General features: G+C 44.1%; 1 protein-coding gene across 1 annotated transcript in view; it reads right to left on the bottom strand.

The window, feature by feature from the left end:
- The window catches only part of pitpnc1a (phosphatidylinositol transfer protein cytoplasmic 1a), a 53,602-nt gene that overhangs the window by 8,044 nt on the left and 25,390 nt on the right, over positions 1–20,168 (bottom strand). Inside the window, 3 exon segments of the mRNA XM_026165142.1 lie at positions 3,463–3,470; positions 4,850–4,938; positions 9,736–9,884. Coding sequence (XP_026020927.1) covers positions 3,463–3,470; positions 4,850–4,938; positions 9,736–9,884 — 246 coding nt within the window.

Raw genomic sequence — 20,168 nt, 5'->3', positions numbered from 1 at the left:
CCAGTGTTTGTGTTTATGCATGCCATCAATAAGTGATGCTACACATGGTATATTCACAGTGATGTGGAGCGAGAGGCCTTATTGTAATTACTCAGCACAATTCAGTGGCCTTGTGAGTCTTAAAGAGAAACAAGAAAACTGTCTCTGTGTTTCTGATACTGATTATGGTGACAGAGGATAAATGTCTACACACGTAAAGCAGCTCTAACATGGATTAGTAGGTTAACAAGACTAATTTGAACCTACATCAGTAACAACTGACCTGCTGTTTCAAGTCAAACTGGTCAATATTAAAAAGGTGTTTGTCATTTACAGATGAACAATGAAGATATTTCTTTAAAACCTAATTTGGTGCCAGAAATAAATGTCCGAGACCATCACAGTGAGCAGTTTTTTGCTCCGTGCAGTCTGCCTTGTTGTTACAAGTGTGGTCCTGTAATAAGATGCCACCACTGCAACAAGTCAGCTGGTGAAATGTCTTCCATCTTAGATCGCAATCAGCTGTAAGTGATACAAAAACCATGGCAACTCAGCCACGAATGACTGCAGAGCTCCGAACCTCCTGTCGCATTAACATCAGCACCAAAACTGTGCACTGCTGGCTTCGTGGTATGGGTTTCCACATGGGAGAGGAGCTCCTGTAGGAGTAATGTGTTGTACTCTGCAGTCAGAGTAAGAGGTAACGATGTGACATGCATCCAAAAATCACAGTAGCTGCTGCCACAACGCTCATATTCTTAAGGCTGTTAACTCAAGAAAAGTTTCACAGTTTCACATGAGCTGGCGTGACCTCCCTGAAACATCCAGATGCTGCAGAGGCAGTTGCATAATCTCAGCGAGGCTAAAGAAACGGCCTGCTGCTGATTTTATATGTGGTTCACTGATGCATTCCTGCTGCTTCGCACACAGAGAAGCCGTGTGTGTGCGTGCATATGTGCATGTGTGTGTCTGGGCGGGCATGTCTTAGGGCATGTCTTCTTAATGTCCCGGTGCAAATCATTAGTGCTTTTTGTTGGCAACAGTCAATTAAACATTCAAACAGCTGAGAGCTGTGGGGTTTCTGTTAATGTCTTTAATGAAAAGTTCCCCTGATTAGCTCATATTGACAAACAGGCTGGAGCAGCAGGGGTGCGGCTGTTGTTGAAGCAGGGATCTGGACGCGAATCTGAAACTCTAACAAGTTTGATACTCTCATGTGCTTGGAAGTATTGAATAAAACAAATCAATTCAGATATGCGTGTCTGGGCTCAATCTTAGGGACAGACTGAGGAGCTAATTTATCCAAAAGCAACTTGGATGATTTTTTTTTCAGGATTTGTCCTGAGCTTCTCCCTGTGGAGATATTCCACGTCTACCTAACTGGAAGCCAACTTCAGAAGAGATCTCTGCACGCTGGAGGGATTACACTCCTTCCACAGGGATGCCTCGACATCTGTGTTACCCTTCCCTGCTTTGTGCCATCAGCTGCCAGCAGCGAATGATGACTATTGCTGTCTCGCAGGTTCACTTTTAAAGCGACAGTTGAGACGATATTCATAATCTTAATTTCCATTTTTATCCCATTACTTGGGTGTAAATTAACCGTGATGTTTTTGTGTTATTCTCATTTTCCGAAATTATCCGCAGCAAAAAAACCCCAACGTCAAAAAGAGAAAGAGAGGTGAAAAAAACAGATGGTAATAATAAAAGAGAATAAACTTTGTTTGGATTTAATCGAGGTATCAGATCACACTGGGGATCGGACGTGAAATTACATTTGTTTCAGATATGCATGGTGGTTTTGTTAAAGACTTCACTTGCTGTGAGCACAATCTGATGAAAAAAAGGACAGAATGATAAGATGGGCACATTTCCCTTTCTCTTTTATTCTTGCATATATTCTTATATTCGTATATACCTGCAATCACAACATGTTATTCATGGCAGTCATGATAACTAAAAACTAGATTTGTGTGACTGAAGAGGTTAAACTACTTAAACAAACATAATGCTTCAAATTGCACTGAGCTGTATGGTGTAGTGCCACTTGTTCTGGGTCCTGGGTCTTTAAATCTGAGGTTTTTTGGTTCTTAAGTTTAATGTTTGTTGTCATATTTGATTTTCATGTTCCTTTTTAGCTTCAGCTTTGGCTCTTTGTTCCTATTTTGATTTCATAGCAGACTTACTCTTCATGTTGAGTTTAAGTGCATTATGGTGTTGTTGTTGTGCAAAGTTAGTCACTACACGTTTTTATTTTGGTAATCTTTTCTCTTTCTGTCTTGTTTCTAATTTTACTTCCTCCTGTCTCATTATCCTTGATTAGTTTCACCTGTCTGTGCCCTATCCCCCTGATTAACATTAGTGTATAATCAACTTTTACAAATAATGCTGTCTCCCCCTCAGTCTGTGTCTCAGTGTCTGTCCTGTTCCAAGCTTAAGCTGGATTCATTTCACTTTGTTTTCTTTGTACGCTATAAAGTAGTCCAAAAGTATTTACTCACCCATCCAAATTATTAAATTCAATCCCTTTCATCAGCACAGTTGCATAAAATTAAACACCTAGGCATGCAGACTGCCTCTACAAACATTTGTGAAAGAATGGGTCGCTCTCTGTGAGTTCCAGCATGGTACAGTGATAGGATGCCACCTGTACAATAAGCCCGGTCATGCAATTTTCTCACTACTAAATATTCCACAGTCAACTGTTAGTGGTATTATAAGACAGTGAAAGTGATTAGGTAGCAACAGCAAATTAGCCTCAAAGTAGTAGCCCATGTGAAATCACAGAACAGGGTCAGCGGCTGCTGAGGCACGCAGTACACAGAGGTCGCCAACTTTCTGCAGAGTCAATCACGACAGACCTACAAACTTCATGTAGCTTTTTGATTAGCTAAAGAACAGCGCACAGAGAGCTTTATGGAATGGTTTTCCATGGATGAGCAGCAGCATCCAAGCTTTACATCACCAAGTGCACTGCAAAGCGACGGATGCTGTGGCGTAAAGCCCATCGCCACTGGACTCTAGAGCAGTGGAGACGTGTTCTCTGTTTCTCTTGTTCCAGGAAGTAAAGCTGAGACAGTTCCAGCTCAGCACCCACATTTCTGATATTTTCTAATATTAAAGTGAATATTTGCGCCCATGTATTTTGAGAACTCACAGGCAGGACTTGGGTTAATATGGACATTGCTTCATGCTGTAAATGCCCTGATGATTGTTACAACCAGTAAATATCAAATATCACAATAAAGTAAAGTATTACAACTGTCTTCTAGCAGTACATGCTGCTCAGCATGCACTGATGTCCTTGATACTGATAGTGTTGGGTGTTGTCAGAGATGTGCTCAACAAACATAACCCGCTCCTCTTCTAACACTCACCCTTAAACTCTACAACACGAGATCTTCCAGGCAGCTGGTCGATCAAAGTGGTTTTGTGTGTGTATGAGTGTGTGTGTCTGCGTGCAGGTACACCAAAACTACTCACCGTGTACTCTGACCATATCATCAGCAGAGGCCATCAGTATAATGGATGGGAATGGGAGTTTGAGGGGGGTGGGGAGGTGGGTGGGGGGACAAAGGCATGAAAGAGAATGAGAGAGATAAGACGAGAGGAGAGAAGAAAAAATACTTCAGCTCACAATGAAAAAAAAAGAACCATTAAGCCTCAGCTCAGTAGCACTTCATTTCCAGTAAAAGCACATGAGAGGAGCCCATTTCACTATGATATTGCCCCATTTTTAAAAAATCTGTGTGACACTGATTGTTTTTGACATGCACGGTCCTGCTGAGCGCATATTTAGTCTGTCATATAAACACACTGTACATACAAAAATCCCAAATGCAATATGATGTTTACTGGTTGCCATCTATCGGTATTTTTGGGACATTTAGAGCTGTTCTAGCTCTGCTATAAGCTTTTTGAAAACCTTAATGCTATCGCTTTAATTTACACATTTGATAGAAAGCACATTGCAGCTAATATTTTTAAATAAATCAAAGAAAAACAATCTGACAGATAAATAGCGACACCTTGTTGGTGCCAAATTTATTGTGGAAATGTAAAAACGGAACGATGTTGTAGAAATGACCAGATGGTGAAAAACAACACTTGACAATGAAATAATTATTTTCCTAATGAAACAAACAGATTAACCCATCATTTCATTCTATATGTAGGTATTATATGTTTACATACTAAGAAACATGACAACCAAGTTTAAAATGAATCTTGTTTCGATGTGATCAAAGCGGTAAAGAAAAACGACACAGTTGTACACTCGTGTCTTTGACGCAGCTACGGCGGCACAAGGCAGCACAAGGCAGCAGGTTACAAAAATCAAGATGTGCTTGACCTGCAAAAATGGCAACTAGCCAATCTGTTGTCAACTTTCTCATTTGCAAAGCTCTGCATAGCAGGTGTAAAATGGCCCTGACACTTTACTCAGCTCAGCTGGACGTTGTGTTGGTGCCATTTCGAACAGGCCAACAGGAACGTTGCAGAGTGCCCTCTGGTGTGCAAACTATCTAATGTCATCACTCACAACATGGTTGAACGGTATTTCTCCCACGTCTTGTTTACTTTTAAATTTTTCATTTATCAGCCCTACAAATAACAATACTGATATTGGTTTTAGCAAATATCAGCCAACATATCAGCCTAGCTCTAATGTTGTGGTGGAATTAAAGTGTGATTTTTATCATCCACACAACAGTGATGCTAATTATTGAGAACAAAAACAGGCAGATTACCACCTTTACGGCAGTGTTCATTCTAAATCTATTTGCTCTGGACAGAGTTGTGATCCTATATCATTGCACCAATTCTTCTAAATTCTTTTAGAGCACACTAAGGCGTATAATTAAAGCATTACCTGTGATAGTGTATGGGTAATAGTTCCAAGCCTTCTCTGTGACATAGAAGATCTTGGGGACCACTGCTCTGGCCCAACTGGGGAGCTTGCTGTCAAAGATAGACGAGTGGATAGGTTAGTAAAGTGAAGAAGAAGAAGAAGAAGAAGAAAGAGAACAGCTTAAATAAATAGTTTGTGTGCAGCCTTGGTAGTTTCCTCTTAAAGTTTCTCCACTCTTCTTCTTTAGGCTATTATCTGGAACAGGCAACAAGAAGCATCCAGCTGTGTGGAGTCATAATGGAGGCTATACAGGGCAGCCATGATAGTCCCTTGGGGAAGTTGATTACACCCTGTACCCTGCAGGGGAGTTTCACCAGCGTTCATTGTGATAGATATAGAAAAGGGCATGGAAGGCAAATAGAGGAAATACAGGGGGAGGGCTATTACTCAGCACAAATGGATTCTAAATGCTGACAGCTAAGTAGTTGAGCACCTCATTGGATGTCTAATCAAAAAACAAAAAGAAGAAGAAGAAAAAAAAGATTGCTGCGGAAAGGGAACATCAGGGCTTTGGTGAGCTGGAAGGAAATTGCCATGTCAGAAATCTGAGAAATACACAAATTTACCAGTGAATACCAGCGAATGGAGAAGATTGACTTTTGAGACTTTGACATTTGGAACAGTAAGTCCTGATTGCCAATAGACGCCGAGAGAAAAGAAGGGTTGCAGACAGTCATTACTGAGTGCCATCAGACAAAAATTCACTACAGCCCAAATCACATTTAGTCCAGATTTCTGCTCCCTGAAAAGCAGACAATCAAAGCGCAGCAAATAGCAGCATAATTGGACTCAAAGTCATCATTAAGTTGTACCTTTCAGAAAAATTCTCTCTTAACCACTGATTATTTAACTCTCACATCTCCAACTTCTTCTCTTTTTCTTTTTCTATGTCTGCTAGATGTAAGTGAATATGGAAATTGAGCTGGTTTGTCACTAAAGCCATTTTACACAAGAACTTTGGATCATTTCAGAAGAATAAGATCAGGATATTTTAAAAGTTGTCGTTTTTCACACTGGGCATGCAGCAGGAAACGCTCTGCTACTGGAGATACTCTGTTTTAGGAGAGGGAGCTGCCTAGATAGAGACAGCAGGAGGCAGGACACATGACGCCCACTCACCTGCAGGCAGGCAGAGCACTAAATTATTAGTGTTTGCAGAATGCAACATTATGCATACATTTTACAAAAGGTGCAGGCAGGTTAAAGCAACTGACTAATGTCCCGTGTGACTGTGCTGGACATTTGAGTTCTCACGTGCACCTCTATTAGATAAGTCCAATCAATGCTCAGGGCTGCAGTGTGTATCTGCAAATGGCTTAAGACTCTGTATAAACTATGGGAACATGAGGCAGACAGTTTCCTTCAGTCCCCTTCTAATAACCTGTCAAACAGCCAAGGGAATGTCCAGACACAGCAGACTAGCCACATGTCCTCACACTGCCTTATTTGCAAGCCACGCATACACATACACACAGACACACAGACACACACGCACAGAATGCAGCTATAACATACTAACAGGTGGTTTGTGGGTGGAGGGATGCAGGCTCCGCTCGGTGTCCGACAGCGACTGCTCAAATTATCCATCATTTACACTGACCTCATCTCTCTGTGCACACACACACACACACTATCACACTCGGCTAAACGCACACCACACTCTGCCCTCCTCTTCACTGAGTTTGTCAGTGACACTTTATATTTCCCAAAGGCCCACTTACTTGTCACTTCAGAGCACAAAAACTTCCACCTCAGCCTTCTTTGGTATTCTTCGCATGGATCGCTTTTTATCTCACAGTCTGACTTTTGGCAGTGAGCGGCTCAATCTTGTCTCACAGAATCTATCTTACCAGAATAAGACTATATGAAATAATAATAATAGAAAGTAACATCATTGCTTTACCTGCACAACAATTCAGTAAATTTTAATGGATTAATGGATAGACTCATTTAGACATCGAGTTTATGTAATAGATTGTTCCAGTTTAATCTCTTCAAATACTGCATTGTTGGTGCCTTTTGGAGCTTTTTCATGATTATAATCAGGGCTTAAGCAGACCGGAAGGATCTGTAACAGTGAAAAACTGTTTCACAGAATCACATCCAGTCTTGTAGAAAAGTAAGTACAATTGCCCCAAGGTCACGTATTTTCCCTGGTCATACTATCCTCTATACATTGTATTGTAGTGTGTTTATATTCTAGTTCATTGCTGTTTTTACTGCCTCTGTGTGTTTCCATGTGTAGTCTGTCTTATTGCTGTGTTTGTATTCCTTTCTGTCTCGCCAGTCATGCCCCTGTGTCTGTCTGGTCTCAGTATTCTGTTCTCTGGTTTGCTGGTTTGTCCTGTCAAGTTACCTACATGGTTTCTGTTTTATTTTGACAGTGTCTCTTCTTCTGTGCATGATGTTCGGTTTATCTTCCCCTGTCTTGTCAGCCAGATTACAATTACTGTTTTTGGTTTTTGTTTAATTTGCCTTTTTGTCAGCAATAAAATAAATCTGTGATTTTGAGTTATGTCAGTCTACTGAGTCCTGCATCTGGGTCCACGTTCTTTTTGTCACACACCTGTTCACATGACGCAGTCAGCTAAACCTGTCTTACAGCAGGAAAATATTCCCAAGCAAAGCAGAAAATCTACAACAGAATAGTTGAAAAAAGAAAAATTCCCAAGGTACTGCAATGGCCCAGTCACATTACAGCCACAAACATGAATCAATTTTATTGGAATTCCACGTGAAAGACCAACACAAAGTGGTGTACATGTGAGAAGTGGAACGAAAATCATACATGATTCCAAACATTTTTTACAAGTAAATAACTGAAAAGTGGGGTGTGCTTAATAATTCAGCCCCCCTGAGTCGACTTTGTCGAACCACCGTTTGCTGCAATTCCAGCTGCCAGTCTTTTAGGGTTTGTCTCTACCGCTCTACAGCTTTGCACAGAGACTGAAATCCTTGCCCATTCTTCTTTGCAAAACAGCTCCAGCTCAGTCAGATTAGATGGACAGCGTCTGTGAACAGCAGTTTTCAGATCTTGCCACAGATTCTCGATTGGATTTAGATCTGGACTTTGACTGGGCCATTCTAACACATGGATATGTTTTGTTTTAAACCATCCCACTGTTGCCCTGGCTTTACGTTTAGGGTCGTTGTCCTGCTGGAAGGTGAACCTCGGCCCCAGTCTCAAGTCTTTTGCAGACTCCAAGAGGTTTTCTTCCAAGATTGCCCTGTATTTGGCTCCATCCATCTTCTCATGAACTCTGACCAGCTTCCTTTCCCTGCTGAAGAGAAGCACCCCCAGAGCATGATGCTGCCACCACCATGTTTGACAGTGGGGATGGTGTGTTCAGAGTGATGTGCAGTGTTAGTTTTCCGCCACACATAGCGTTTTGCATTTTGGCCAAAAAGTTCCATTTTGGTCTCATCTGACCAGAGCACCTTCTTCCACATGTTTGCTGTGTCCCCCACATGGCTTGTGGCAAACTGCAAACAGGACTTCTTATGGTTTTCTGTTAACAATGGCTTTCTTCTTGCCACTCTTCCATAAAGGCCAACTTTGTGCAGTGCACGACTAATAGTGGTCCTATGGACAGATTCCCCCACCTGAGCTGTAGATCTCTGCAGCTCGTCCAGAGTCACCATGGGCCTCTTGGCTGCATGTCTGATCAGCGCTCTCCTTGTTCGGCCTGTGAGTTTAGGTGTACGGCCTTGTCTTGGTAGGTTTACAGTTGTGCCATACTCCTTCCATTTCTGAATGACCGCTTGAACAGTGTTCCGTGGGATGTTCAAGGCTTGGGAAATCTTTTTGTAGCCTAAGCCTGCTTTAAATTTCTCAATAACTTTATCCCTAACCTGTCTGGTGTGTTCTTTGGACTTCATGGTGTTGTTGCTCCCAGTATTCTCTTAGACAACCTCTGAGACCGTCACAGAGCAGCTGTATTTGTACTGACATTAGATTACACACAGGTGCACTCTATTTAGTCAGTTAGTCGTTCCACTTCTCACGTGTACACCACTTTGTGTTGGTCTTTCACGTGGAATTCCAATAAAATTGATTCATGTTTGTGGCTGTAATGTGACAAAATGTGGAAAAGTTCAAGGGGGCCGAATACTTTTGCAAGCCACTGTAGCTGGCATTGCTTTTAGTTGAAAAAGCATTGAGAGGGCTTATTTACAACCTCAACACACCCTTTGTCAGGCATTCATTTTAGATTTTAATTTCAGCAGAGCAGATCATTAGACATGTCACCAGTGGCTAATCGTGTGTTAACACGCTGAAAGAATGAGTTCAGTGACAGCTATGCAGAGGCACATAAGTGAGCTTGTCTTTAACTTGTCAAATCACGTAACAACTAAGCAGCAGAAGCTCAATACATGGAAACTGCTTCAATGCTGAGAATTATTATTGTCAGAGAAAGTGCTAGACAGTCAGAGTAGCCTTTTATTATCCAAGAATGGGTACACATACAAGGAACTGGGCTTTATCTTTTTCTTCGCTCTACGCATTAACAGAATAGACAACACGGACAACAGCAATATGACACAGACAATAACTACATATATAGTGTATTTATATTTATTTGTAAAATGATGCTGAGTGCAAAGCCTTTGGAAAAATCTATGGAATAAATACAGGATAGATCATTGGTTACTATATATACAGTATATAAGCTATATTCTTTACATATATACATGGAATTTGACAGTATATATGTTAGTATATAGGTTTGTGCAAGTTAGAAGCCCTTATGAAAGTGATTTAGACGTTTGCTCAGTGGTTTATAGTCCAAATACTTTTTTATTTATTCGTTTTTTCAAGCCCACTGTAGGTGGGAAATTACACTCACTTGTTAAGGTAGATCCGTTTCTCTGTGAACTGGCCCGATCCGTGCTCTGGGTCCTCATAAGGCTCATTCTGCACCACCTCAACACCTTCTCCACGTTCACTCTGTTCATGACTGTGTTTGCTGATCATATACAGCTGGCCGATCCGGTACTGAAAAACAAAGGAGGACCAAAAAGAAAAAGGAGACTTTATCAAATATAGGGAGGCAATTAACATTTTACACATCTGAATCAGCATGCTGCTGCGGCCGAAGTTAACGGAAACAAAATCTTCTTGGTGAAAGTCCAGGAACTGACCCAATCGTCTGATTTTATGGAAGCCATAAAAATAAATGCGGGAGAGAAAATACCAGGATTACAGCACCTGCACGCTCCTGACACCTGGGGGCAGTCACCATAGCAAAAGAAAACTGCTGGATTAGGAGCCGTCTGCAGCACAGTGATAAAGGCCTCGTGTCAGGTCAGGACCAAGTGGCACAACAATAGTAACAGTGGCAACAGACAGTTACACGAACCCATCCCATGGTCCCTTGTGACACATCAGTCAACACGCACAATCCTTCACTCATCACTCACTGACCCACTTGGGCCAGTGACAGTGTCACTTTCGGCCACCTTGACAGACTGGGTGGGGGTGGGGGGTTGTCACACGGCAACTATTTTCCATACATTTCGAAAACGACGAGCACAGGAGCGAGAATTTCTAACTGCTCATGGGACTATTTACGCGCTGGGGAAACTGATACTGCCCTGATGGTGACTTATGTCGCGCTGATGGAATGCCAAGGGCTCATGCAGGACTCTATACACACCCACACACACACACCCACACACACACACACACACACACACACACACACACACACACACACACACACACACACACACACACACACACTGCTCCAACCAAGGATAGCTGTGTTAAGCTAATGGAAAATAGGATCGTCTGGGCTGTTGACTTGTGACTCTACATCCAGCCACATAAAGCAAGGAGTGGAGTGAAATGTGATAGTGTAGTGGAAAAAAAAACAGAGCTCATGTATATCAGTAAACTTCTTATATCACAATGCCAAATTTTTCCATCTGCTGACCATCAGAGGAGAGCAATGAGCTGTGACAGAGAATTCCCAGCTGAAATGTGGATGGCTGTGAGTTTCTGACAGCACAGCTGTTGGAGTCTGGCATAGTTTTTCCACTGCAATGACACAGTAACAGACCAGGCATAATAGATGTGGAACCTGTATTTAGTCGCACACAAACACACGAGCCTGCCCACATTTTGAGCTCTTCTTGCAGCTGATATGGTAATCAGCACATCAAAAGAGGCAAAGAATGAGCTGGTTCCAGTTTAAGAGATGTGAATATTTGTTGCTTCTTTTCATCATACGTGCGAGCTTATACTGCGGGATTTTGAATTGTTGCTTAGAGAAAAAAAACAGTTGAGCTACTTGGACTTTGGATTTCATCAGACATTTGAGTTTCGGTGTCATGTTTTGCAGGACAAAGGGCATCAAGAGCAGGCAGAGTAACTGAAAATAAACCTTTTGCTCAAATGGATGTCAAAGTCCAAAAACAGCCAAAAGTCCAGAGCACTAAACGGGGAGCGCACACAAGCGTGCTATTGTAGACAAGGAGTTGACAGGCGTATACAGTGAGATTTTACAGATATGTGAACATTTACCATGTGACATTAACTTGACAGCCACTTTGTACGGGACAATCATGGTGACAATTTAAGATCAAGTGAAAAAGGTCCTGTTTACACAGGTTTAGACACAGATCCTTGACCATCTGGCAACCGCTGGTCGTAAGGGAAAAATAAAAGCTCACCAACATGTTGTAAGTGGTTGCTGGAGATGGATGAAGATTACCAGGAAAACTAATGCTAAAGCTCCAGTTACACAGGCCTAGAGACCAGTTAATGACCCCCATTTCCCCCTAGAAACCCACAGAGATAGATAGACTTTTATTATCATATAGTGGATATGCAAAAATTTCAAGGATAACCTGTCCCTAGTGAAAAATGTGTATTCCACATGAATTCCCATGCGTATTTCACTCGCAGATTGCTGCAGTTGCCTGTAGTTTTCATGGAAGCGCCAGGCTTGTCCACAGAAACTGTCCAGCTATGCTGTCCAAGCTGTAGTGAAACTGTGAAAAAGTGCAACACAAACCATTTTACCTCCACAATTAAAATTGTGCATTTTAAAACATGGCTGCAGCGCCGAGGCACAACTTCTACTATGAATCCAAAGCTTCTCCTTTTCTGGAGAAATTTTTGTGTTGCGTTTTTTTCCAGGAATTCAATATGTCCAGTTTCTCATAATGCCTCCTTTGTTTCCTCATCTGTGTTTGTCAATGTGTAATTTCCGGGTCCTAGTTACGGTCTGTTTATCCTCTTGTCTTCACCCGCTGTGCACTTTTCCGCTGACATCAAACAACTGTTTTTGTAGATTTATTATCTTGACTCCTGCATCCTGTTTTGCGGTCCTCACGTTTAAGTAAGTCTGTCAAAATTTGCGCATAAAACAACAAGGAATAATGTGATTCATAAAAAAAAGTATCACTGGTCAAAGCTGGCTGCTTCGAGTAATGAACACACAGAGAGTTAAGTTCTTCATGGAGCTTTTTCCTTGTCTGTTATCTAATTGTTTCATCTGTACAGCCTGCTAGTGCTGAGCTCAGTGGAGCAGTCAGCAGCTGAAAGGACACATATTTTCCCCATGATTTTCCCTTCTGAAAAGGTTTTTCTTTGGACACTGGCTGCTTTTGCACTCATTTTAATTTAAAAACATGCCATCATATGCCGAACATATTTCATGACCAAATCAACCCATGATAACCAGTTTACAAAAGTGTGTTATTCATTTAAAATACAAAGAAAACCTGAGAGATTCTTTTGTCCAGTCTATGACATGAAATCCAGAATTCCGACACTGAGGCAGCTAAAGAAGGATAAAGGAGATTGTTGTACATATCAAAATATTCCTGTTGTAGCTGAAACATGAGAGATGGTTGAAGAGCTGACATAAATCTCCACGCTGGATGAAAAACATCAAGGCAGAGTGCCCACTCAAGAGGACCTCTGAACATCCCTCCCATCATACTGATGACTAGCAACAGTGTATTACCATTAAGCACCATGTTTTCTGTTTCCCTCTTTGACTAATTTGAGTTTGGACATGTTGTGTAAACAGCCTGGCCATTGTGCTCCCTGCCAGGCATTGTATCCGGCTCGCCGTCTGCTGGCTACCTGAAAGCTGCAGCTGATGAATGAGGGGCTGCTTTTCATTGTTGTCTTTGGAAATCTCGCTCTAATGACTAGAAGGGAGAAGTGGCCCTTGCCTTGGTTAGAGTGGCCATGAATAATTTCTTTTTATCTCTCTCTTTCTCCCTCTAGAGCCTCTGGGCAGGATCAAGGACAGCAAGGAAAAATATGAGCTCTCATCAGCCGAGGTATACTTTCTTTTCTCTCCTATTTACACCTCGTCCTGTCTCATTCCTCTTTACCTGGTCTCCACCTATACACTAAAATCCAACCTTTTACTTTCTGAACTCCTATTCTTGCTCACCTCCAAACTTTGCTCTTAGCTCATTACCTGGTAAAAGCCACGTAGAGTTCAGTCACCTTTGGCACTCAAGTAATGGAAACCTTGAAATTAAAGTAGTGGACCGTGATTGCTCATGGAGCTGCTCCTGGTGCTGGTGGCAAAATTTCAATTTTTTTGGTCAGCGTGACCCAAGAAAATGGAACAAAATTACCGGTACAGTAAAAGTGTAGGATGAATCGTGCCTTATTGTACATATCAAAAGAATAGAGTTGAGGAAGAAGAGGGCTGCAGTAGGCGGGAGAAATTAAAGAACTCTAAAGCAAAAATTTTTGAGCTTCTTTTTCCTTAAGCTTTAGAAATGCTGATAGGTGGATTTTGCTACCTTCGGACAGAGCGAGGCTAACTGTTTCATCTTGTTTCCAGTCTTTGGTTGGCTGTCTGTGGTCATGCATTTAAAAGACAGAGTATATTCATTTTAAGATGAAAGCATTAAGCCTTTTACTGTGATCACACTCTGTGTGTGTCTCTCTCTGGTTTTTTGGCTCCCTGCTCTAACGCAACAGCAGGTGTTGGGGAACTGTGGTCATTGTGCTACAGTGTGCTACTGTAAGATAAGGACACACGCAGACACAATTACACTTACACACATGAGACAATACCGGGCACAGTGCTAAAATGTAATTAAAATTCAACCACTGACAGAGTAATTGCTGCTCACAGCGCTCAGTATTCTTGGATAACTGACTGCGCTCCTGTCGAGATAAATAGCTTTAATTTTTATGTCCGTTTCTGGGTGTGCATGTGTGCATCTGGACACATGCCAAAGAAGTGGATTTGCTTTTTGTAAACTCATCTAAGCTGATCAATAAAGCCAGATTTGATATATCCATCCATCCATCTTCATCCGCTTATCCGAGGTCGGGTCGCGGGGGTAGCAGCCTAAGCAAAGAGGTCCAGACCTCCCTCTCCCCAGCCACCTCCTCCAGCTTGTCCGGGGGAATACCAAGGCGTTCCCAGGCCAGCCGAGAGATATAATCTCTCCAGCGTGTCCTGGGTCTGCCCCGGGGCCTCCTCCCGGTGGGACATGCCTGGAACACCTCGCCCAGGAGGCGCCCAGGGGGCATCCTTGCCAGATGCCCGAACCACCTCAGCTGGCTCCTTTCGATGTGGAGCAGCAGCTGCTCTACTCTAAGCCCCTCCCGGATGGCCAAACTTCTCACCCTATCTCTAAGGGAGAGGCCAGCCACCCTTCGGAGGAAGCTCATTTCCGCCGCTTGTATCCGCGATCTCGTTCTTTCGGTCACTACCCACAGCTCGTGGCCATAGGTGAGGGTAGGGACGTAGATCGACCGGTAAATTGAGAGCTTCGCTTTTACACTCAGCTCCCTCTTCACCACGACGGACCGGTGCAGCGTCCGCATTACTGCAGCCGCAGCCCCAATCCGTCTGTCGATCTCCAGCTCCCTTCTCCCATCACTCGCGAACAAGACCCCGAGATACTTGAACTCCTCCACTTGGGGCAGGAACTCATCCCCGACCCGGAGTGGGCACTCCACCCTTTTCCGGCTGAGAACCATGGCCTCAGATTTGGAGGTGCTGATCCTCATTCCCGCTGCGTTACACTCGGCTGCGAACCGCTCCAGTGCGAGCTGGAGGCCCTCACCCGATGAAGCCAACAGAACCACATCATCCGCAAAAATCAGAGATGAGATTCTGAGGCCACCAAAGCGAAAGCCCTCCGCCACTTGGCTGCGCCTAGAAATCCTGTCCATAAAAATTATGAACAGAACCGGAGACAAAGGGCAGCCCTGGCGGAGCCCATCACCCACCGGGAACGAGTCTGACTTATTGCCGGCAATGCGAACCAAGCTCTTGCAACGGTTGTATAGGGATTGAATGGCCCGTAGCAATGGGCCAGACACCCCATACTCGCGCAACACCTCCCACAGGACGCCCCGAGGGACACGGTCGAATGCCTTCTCCAGGTCCACAAAACACATGTAGACTGGTTGGGCAAACTCCCATGCACCCTCAAGTATCCTCGAGAGGACAAAGAGCTGGTCCAGTGTTCCGCGACCAGGACGAAAACCGCATTGTTCCTCCTGTATCCGAGGTTCGACTAGCGGACGAACCCTCCTCTCCAGCACCCTGGCATAGACTTTCCCGGGGAGGCTGAGGAGTGTGATCCCCCTGTAGTTGGAACACACCCTCCGGTCCCCCTTCTTGAAGATGGGGACCACCACCCCGGTCTGCCAGTCCACAGGTACTGCCCCTGATCTCCACGCAACATTGCAGAGACGTGTCAACCAAGACAGCCCTACAACGTCCAGAGCCTTCAGGAACTCGGGGCGGACCTCATCGACACCAGGGGCTCTGCCACCAAGGAGTTGTTTAACTGCCTCAGTGACCTCGCCCCCGGAAATCGGTGGGTCACACCCCTCATCCCCAGACTCTGCTTCCTCCCCGGAAGACGTGTCAGTGGGATTAAGGAGGTCCTCGAAGTATTCCTTCCACCGCCCGACAATTTTCTCAGTCGACGTCAACAGCGCTCCGCCAGCACTATACACAGTGCAGGTAGAGCACCGCTTTCCCCTCCTGAGACGCCTGACGGTTTGCCAGAATCTCTTCGAGGCAGTCCGAAAGTCTTTTTCCATGGCCTCTCCGAACTCCTCCCACACCCGAGTTTTTGCTTCAGCCACTGCCCGAGCCGCATTCCGCTTGGCCTGTCGATACCTGTCGGCTGCCTCCGGAGTCCCACAGGCTAACCAAGCCCGATAGGCCTCCTTCTTCAGCCTGGTGGCTCCCTTCACCTCTGGTGTCCACCATTTGGTTCGGGGATTACCACCACGGCAGGCACCAACCACCTTGCGGCCGCAGCTCAATGCAGCAGCTTCGGCAATGGAGACGCTGAACATGGTCCATTCGGACTCAATGTCCCCAGTCTCCCTCGGGATGCTGTTGAAGCTCTGCTGGAGGTGTGCGTTGAAGATCTCGCGGACTGGGGCCTCTGCTAGACGTTCCCAGCACACCCTCACTACGCGTTTAGGTGCACCAGGTCTGTCCAGCGTCCTCCCCCGCCACCTGATCCAACTCACCACCAGGTGGTGATCAGTTGACAGCTCAGCCCCTCTCTTTACCCGAGTGTCCAGAACATATGGTCGCAGGTCTGGTGATACGATTACAAAATCGATCATCGACCTACGGCCTAGAGCATCCTGGTGCCACGTGCACTTATGGACACTCTTATGTTCGAACAGGGTGTTCGTTATGGCCAAACTGTGATTAGCACAGAAGTCCAATAACAAAGCACCGCTCGGGTTCAGATCAGGGAGGCCGTTCCTCCCAATCACGCCCCTCCAGGTCTCGCTGTCGTTACCCACGTGAGCATTGAAGTCTCCCAGCAGGACAACAGAGTCTCCAGGTGGAGCACCTTCCAGCACCCCCCCCAGGGACTCTAAGAAGGCTGGGTACTCCGAACTGCCACTCGGCGCATAAGCGCAGATGACAGTCAGGACCCGTTCCCCGACCCTAAGGCGCAGGGAACAAACCCTCTCGTCCACCGGGAAAAACCCCAATGTACCGGCAGCAAGCCGAGGGGATATAAGAATACCCACCCCAGCCCGCCGCCTCTCACCAGGGGCAACTCCAGACTGAGACAGAGTCCAGCCCCTCTCCAGGAGACTGGTTCCAGAGCCCAGACAATGCGTAGAGGTGAGCCCAACTATATCTAGCCGGTACCTCTCAACCTCACGCACCAACTCAGGCTCCTTCCCCACCAGAGAGGTGACATTCCATGTCCCTATTGCCAGTCTTGGCAGCCGGGGGTCGGTCCGCCAGGGCCTCCGCTCCTGGCCGCCACCCGGCTCACAGATTTGATATATTTACAGAAAATTATCCTTTCATTTCTTACAGCAATGGTATGAAAAGCTTTAAACTCTTTACTTGTGAAATCCATCCATGTTGTTCTATCTCATCTGCACATATGGTGGATGAATTATTATAGCATCAGAGGGCACATGCAGATATAAACACCCTCTGTCAGCACACAAACACCGGCCAAGAAAAGCATTTTCAAATGTACATGGAGATGTATTTAATGATTCTGGCAAACGCTGCTGCTAATTTATCAAACCCCGCCTAACAAATATATTCAGGCTTGGACCACAAATGCTTTCAGCGCTATGAATAAATAACAAGGCATTTTTAAAACACACCAGCTCTTCCCTGAGGTCACATCCTCGCCTCTTAATGGTCAGAAATGGTCACAAATCTGTGGCTGTCGGACGACTGCAGCACTTTTCGCTGTTAGTGACTCATTGCAACTGGTTACCCAGCGGCGGAGCGTGCAACAGCCTGCGTTCTCTGGAGCCATTTTTCATGGCAAAGTAATTGCCTTGCAGCCTGGCATGTTGCAGTCAGTCAGTCTACATTGTTGAGTAAAACTCGTCTGTGATGAGTATCTTTGAATTAGGAGAGTGACTCACTTGATGACCACCTGGTTGTATTCTGGTTACATAAAAGCAAAATTGCCATGTGCCTATGTCATTGTGCAGTTAAATTGCTTTTTGTCCTATTTGTGGGGGAATTTCTGTTTCAGATCTGGAGGTTCTGGCTGTGCTTGAAATCAGTAGTCATGTCTTTACCGTCATGGTACCTGGGTCTTGCATCCAGGGTTTTAAGTTTTGGGGAAGTTTAAGGGTTTTTCTGGTTTTGTATCTTTGTTTTATGGTTATATTTATCTCTCTGTTCTTTCTTCGTGTTTACATGCCTTGTTTCTTATTTCTTTATGCCCGGTACAAGCTCCTTTAGTGTTCTGGTTTCATTCCTTTCGCTGTGTTTGTAAATCCTTAGGGTTAACATTCTGTCCCCTCAGTCTTGTCTCAGTATTTTGTCTGTCTCTCTGTCAAGCTCATGTGTCTTAGTCCTTGTCTCGCTGTTAGGTAGTTCCTGTTTTATTTTGATGACCTATTTTCTCTTGTGCTTTGCATATATACTTCTCCTGTCTCATAGTTTCAGCTGCTTTCCCACTTGTTATCCTGTACGTGTTGTTGCATTCTCCATCACGGTTGTGATGGTTTTTCTCCTGGAAGATCTGGTTTTCTTGTTTATTTGCAGTGAAGATGGCAGCTGACTGTAAGTGTTCGTTGACCATATCCTTATCATTAAAAGGCAACAAGTTCATTGCACACGGTTTCATTAATTTTGATCATGCTGCGGCCACCAAACACTGTTTTTCCAAGTCTGACTATCACGTGCAACACTAGTACATTAATATATAAGCTACTGTACAAACTTGGAGAATTTATCTAAAACTATATGACAAAAGGACATTAGGTGACATTACATAATAATCGCATCATAGTCACATTTTTAAATTCAGCTGCAAAACACACACTCAAAATCCTCCAGCAGAAGAGGCACAGAAACACATACTGCATTGTGCCTCCAGGCTACGTGAGACAGCAGCTTCCATTTTCTTGCTCATCTCACAGAAACGAGCTAGCATCAGAGCAAATGCACAACTCCTAAATATCATACATCAGATCAAAGAACTCCATTAAAAATACTATCAGGAGGACTGCTGTGGAGCTGCCTGCGCTCATATTCTGTCATAAAGGACATTTGGCTCCAGTGCAGAGCTGTTTCAGAGGTGTGGGAGTTCCATATAAGACCTGTGCCTTAAAGAGTCATACAATCACGATAAATGCATGGTGAATCTGCAGTAGATGTTACTAAGACGGTCTCGCTCACGTCCAATCAGTATAGGGATAGAAGCATGCTGAAAACAGAAGGAGAAAGAGCGCCACATGTGATGCTGCTGTAGACTTAAAAAGCAAACGAACAGTCTTTCTGCTAGCATAGTTAGAAACAAAGCAGTGGAAAATATTTAAAATGGACAATTTCACAGCAATAAAACAAAATCACAAAAACTCTATTACTATTAAAGAGAATGACAGTTTACTAGCTTACATGTAATGCACAACTGATGAAAAGATGGCCTAAAAAATCCTGTTTAGAGCTCACAGAAAATATTCCTGACATCAGGTTTCTCCTCAATTTGAAATTAGGCGAGAGAGAAATAACGGAGGCAGGTTAGGGCATAAAACAGGTTCAGCTTCTTATTAAGCAGCAAATCCTACAAGTCTAAAAAAAATTAATTGCAGTTCCTCAAATGACCACTTGAGGCAGATCCCCAAAAAGAGAACCGATAGATGAAATGTGCAAAGGCAGTGGGAGGTTTTCAACCCTACTCAGTTTTATCGACGCTGGGACCCAATATGCATTTTGACTCAACCTGACACATTAGACTCAACTAAACTTCAACTAAACTACACTAAATTAGAAAACTAATAATCCAAACCTGTCCTGAACTGGCTTTCAGTAATTGCTTTAACTTTAAATCAACTTATTCTGCCTTATTTAAATCACTGGGCAAATCATACCTGTGTTATAAAACACTAATCCTATACATCTCAGATGAATACTTTCTAACAGCCTAAACAGCGTCTCTCTACTCCAACATTTCCTCGGTTTGTAAAATTTCTTACAGCTCTAAAGCTGTAACTGCTGATGTACACACACACGCACAGACACTGGCACACATTCTGCCGTTTCAGCACAAACGTGGGCATGCTGTCGAGAGTAAGTGCATATGAGTGACTGTATTTTCTCCTCTGGTGCTGATTCAGCAAAATGTGAAGGTGAGCTCAAACTCCCTGCAAAGGTTTGATGAATTCACTCTCCACAGAGGTGACACAGGCAGTGTGGGAGGATGCAAAGGGTGGCAGCTGGCTCACTGAAGCAAACTGTTACAGTAGCTTAACACTAATGAATTCTGTGCCGCACACGGGGACAGCTGCCTTTCGCAGTGTGATAGCCTCACT

This window comes from Astatotilapia calliptera, chromosome 4, assembly GCF_900246225.1.
Source record: "Astatotilapia calliptera chromosome 4, fAstCal1.2, whole genome shotgun sequence".
NCBI classification, from domain to species: Eukaryota; Metazoa; Chordata; class Actinopteri; order Cichliformes; family Cichlidae; genus Astatotilapia; species Astatotilapia calliptera.
The sequence above is the reverse complement of the archived record's forward strand: the minus strand, read 5'-3'. Positions and strand labels throughout refer to the sequence as shown.